General features: G+C 42.9%; 1 protein-coding gene across 1 annotated transcript in view; it reads left to right on the top strand.

The window, feature by feature from the left end:
- nol8 (nucleolar protein 8) overlaps positions 1-3,275 on the top strand; it is a 10,574-nt gene that overhangs the window by 1,262 nt on the left and 6,037 nt on the right. The window contains exons 5-7 of the mRNA XM_035661782.1: positions 493-791; positions 1,772-2,031; positions 2,413-3,269. Coding sequence (XP_035517675.1) covers positions 493-791; positions 1,772-2,031; positions 2,413-3,269 — 1,416 coding nt within the window. The remainder of the gene's footprint in view (positions 1-492; positions 792-1,771; positions 2,032-2,412; positions 3,270-3,275) is intronic.

The raw sequence follows: 3,275 nt of genomic DNA, 5'->3' as shown, positions 1-3,275 counted from the left end.
ATGGAGACAATGTTTTTAAATGACCTTAAACATACCTTTTGCATTTCTGTATTGGTTTTTCTCCTGGTCAGGAATATGGAGGCACCTTCGTGTTGTAATATCACATAAATATCTTTATTTGTACAGCACATTTTTAAAAACAATGTTTACGAAGTGCTTTACATACATGTAAAAAATAGCAGAAATAAAGAATAAGAATAAAAGCAATATATGAGGTTGACAGCTAAAAACATAACACACAGAGAAAATCTAATAATTATCAGTTTGTGCCGAAATAAGTGATAAATTCAGTGTAATAAACATTCTCGCAGCACTAATTCCATCATTGAGTTGAGGCATACTCAACAATCTGCTGACAATATTAAACAATAAAAGCGTGTCTCCAATAAAGTTCTGGCTCTCTCCGCTATTAGAGAACTTACGGTAATCATCTGTATGTGACACGCAGCATCAGGTGAAGTGTTGACTGTCTTCTGGCTGCTCTGGTTTCAGGACTGGGTGGTCAGTAAATTTGGACGAGTCCTCCCCGTCATGCAGCTCCGGGGTAAGAAAGGCAGCAAAGCTCGAACCCTGAAGTACGACCCGTCCAAATACAGCCACAACATCCGCAAGCTGGACCGGACCGCCGCAGACGAGCCCACACCTGTCACCCAGCTCACCTGGGAGGTACCGGGAGGGGATGATGACATCAGCAAGAAGAGGCGGGGAGAGTTCCCTCCTTTTGAGCCTTCGAGACCCAAGAAGAGTCGGACAGATACGGTCAACTCCCAGAATGCTTTGGGCAGAACCAGGTAACCTAAAGGTTCCTGCTGGTTTCTGTAATTCCCTAACCTTCCCACTGGTTTCTCAGAGGTCCCTGCTGGTTTCTGAGACGCCCAGATTTCCTAGTAGTATGTAGAATTCTCTGGAATTTGGTTCCTTGGATTCTCAAAGTTTACTGATCTCTAGCATTCCTAAAGGTTTTTAAAGGTTTCCTTGTAGGGTTTTGGGATTCCCAAAACATTGTACTGGTTTCTGAGCTCTTCAGAATCCCTGCTGGTTTCTAGGATTTCATATTCTTCACATTTTTATCAGGGTGCATAAAAGTTCCCACTAGCTCCTGGGGTTGCCAAAATTTCCTACTAATATCTTGGATTTCCTAAACCACCTAGTGATTTTTGGGATTCTCCGTCCCAGTTAGTTCCTGACATTCTATATTTTCTATAAGTTCTTTTCAAAGGTGCTTGCTTGTTTACTGGATTCCCAAATGTTCCTTTCTGTTTTCTGTAATCCCTGCTGGTTTCGGGTATTGCACATTTCCAAATCTGTTTTTGGAATTCTTATCAGTCCTTACTTAATACCCAGAAGGTATTACTAATTTCAGTTTGCCAAAACTTGTTTCTGGGATTCTCAGTTTCTACTGGTTTGTTTAATTCCCAAATGCTCCCACTGATTACTTTGATAGACGTTTGAAGTGGTTTCTATGATTCTCAAGATCAAAAATGTTACATTTAATACAGAAACTGATGAATTTCTTTGGTTTTTGATTCATCAGACCCAAATATTTTTGTGTATATTTAGTTGAAGATGGGGAAAATCCAGCATAATTACCAGAGACGTTGACTCGAGTCTAGAATTTAGTGACTTTTACGTGTGTTTTTTAGGTCAATTCCTGATTACTTTGTCTGTATTTCTAATTTGAAGTTCCTTTTTAAATTTGGTAATGAATAATTATGACTTTTTTAAATCAAAATTAAACATTGTCATCTCCTCTTTGTTGTCCTCTTCTTAGATTTAAGCAGACTGTTGTCTCTGTCGTGCACGCTGAGGCTCATCAGTTCACCAACGGAAATGAACGACCGACCAACCACAGACCGGCTCAGAGGAGGGGGGCAGACAGCGATATTGATTCAGACGAGGAAATCTGCAGAATGGTTGCAGCTCAGAACACCTCCCACGCTGCACTGCAGCAGGAAGAGGACGAGGATAACCTGGAAGTGGTCGGACTCGACTACTTGGTGAAGTCCGGACGTTCCCGTCAGCACCAGAAAGGTAACTGAGACTGGACAGGTACAACTAGTTATAGAAGCTATAGAATATATGTCCTAATTTGGGTGAAATATCCTCTAAAAATAACTATAATTAAGTATTTTTAATTCTGTTGGCTTTCTCAAATCTAAAGCTTTCGAACAATACAGTACAGCTGTGATAAGCTAATATTGGCCTATATATCATCCAGGTTGATTTATTGGTCTATCTGCAATAATAATAACCAGTAAGAATTATGTGTAGGACAATGAAAATAAGGTAATAGAATAAAAACTTCAGATCAAGATAAATCAGATTTAGTGCCTGAAGCTCAGGATGTATCCAGTGATCAGACAAACGCTCCTTTTGTATGTTTGCTGTAAATATGTGGCTTTTGGTTTGCAGATGATGAAGAAGAGAACGACTACGACTCGGCGGACACGGATGAACTCCTCGCCTCCAAGAAACCGCCTCCTCCACAGCAGGAGAGACTCACTCTACCCAATGCAGAGCACCAGTCAGGACACAACACAGACAGGAAGAGGAAGACAAAGACGAAAAGTAAAGCTGAAGAGGAAGAGGAGGATTCACAGGATGAAGAGCACCTCACCTCCAGGAAACCCTCCTCCACACTGCACAGAGGGCAGTCTGGTAAACACAGCTCTCAGAGCCAAAGTAAGAAGATGACAGTCCTTCCTGTTGAAAAATCTGAATCAGAATCAGATAGTGATGAAGACGAGGAGGAGTTAGAATCCGATTCCAGTTCAGATTCTGACTATGACGCCATGTTTTCCAACGTCACCCGTCTGGAGATCTCCCTGGCTGATCTGCAGAAGCTAGCTGAAGAATTCCAGCAGGCCTCAACAACCGAGGAAGAAACTAAGCTCACGTCCGCTCCGGCTGAACGACCGACGCCCAAGAAAGGCACCACGCCGGAGGAGATCCTCGCCGCCCTCATGGAGGACGACAGCAGCGAGGACGAACAGAAGAAGAAGAAAAAGAAGAAAAGAAAAGTCGTCACGTCGCCGCTGCCTGCATTCCAGGGTACAAGAGCAGTGAACGAGGGATCAGAGACGGAGGAGTGTCAGAGGAGACGGAAAATGGAAGAGGAGGGAAGTGAGGTTAAAAAACAGAAGCTGGACTCTGAAGTTCCTCAGCCGAACCACAAAGCAACAGACAGCAAAGGTAGCAGGAGTGCACAGAAACACACAGAAAGAGAGAAGGCCTCAGAGAGCAGTGAGGACGAAGAAGATGATGATGAGGAGGAG

This window comes from Morone saxatilis, unplaced genomic scaffold, assembly GCF_004916995.1.
Source record: "Morone saxatilis isolate NCDOM2014 unplaced genomic scaffold, NCSU_SB_2.0 Contig18, whole genome shotgun sequence".
Taxonomy (NCBI): Eukaryota; Metazoa; Chordata; class Actinopteri; family Moronidae; genus Morone; species Morone saxatilis.
The sequence above is the reverse complement of the archived record's forward strand: the minus strand, read 5'-3'. Positions and strand labels throughout refer to the sequence as shown.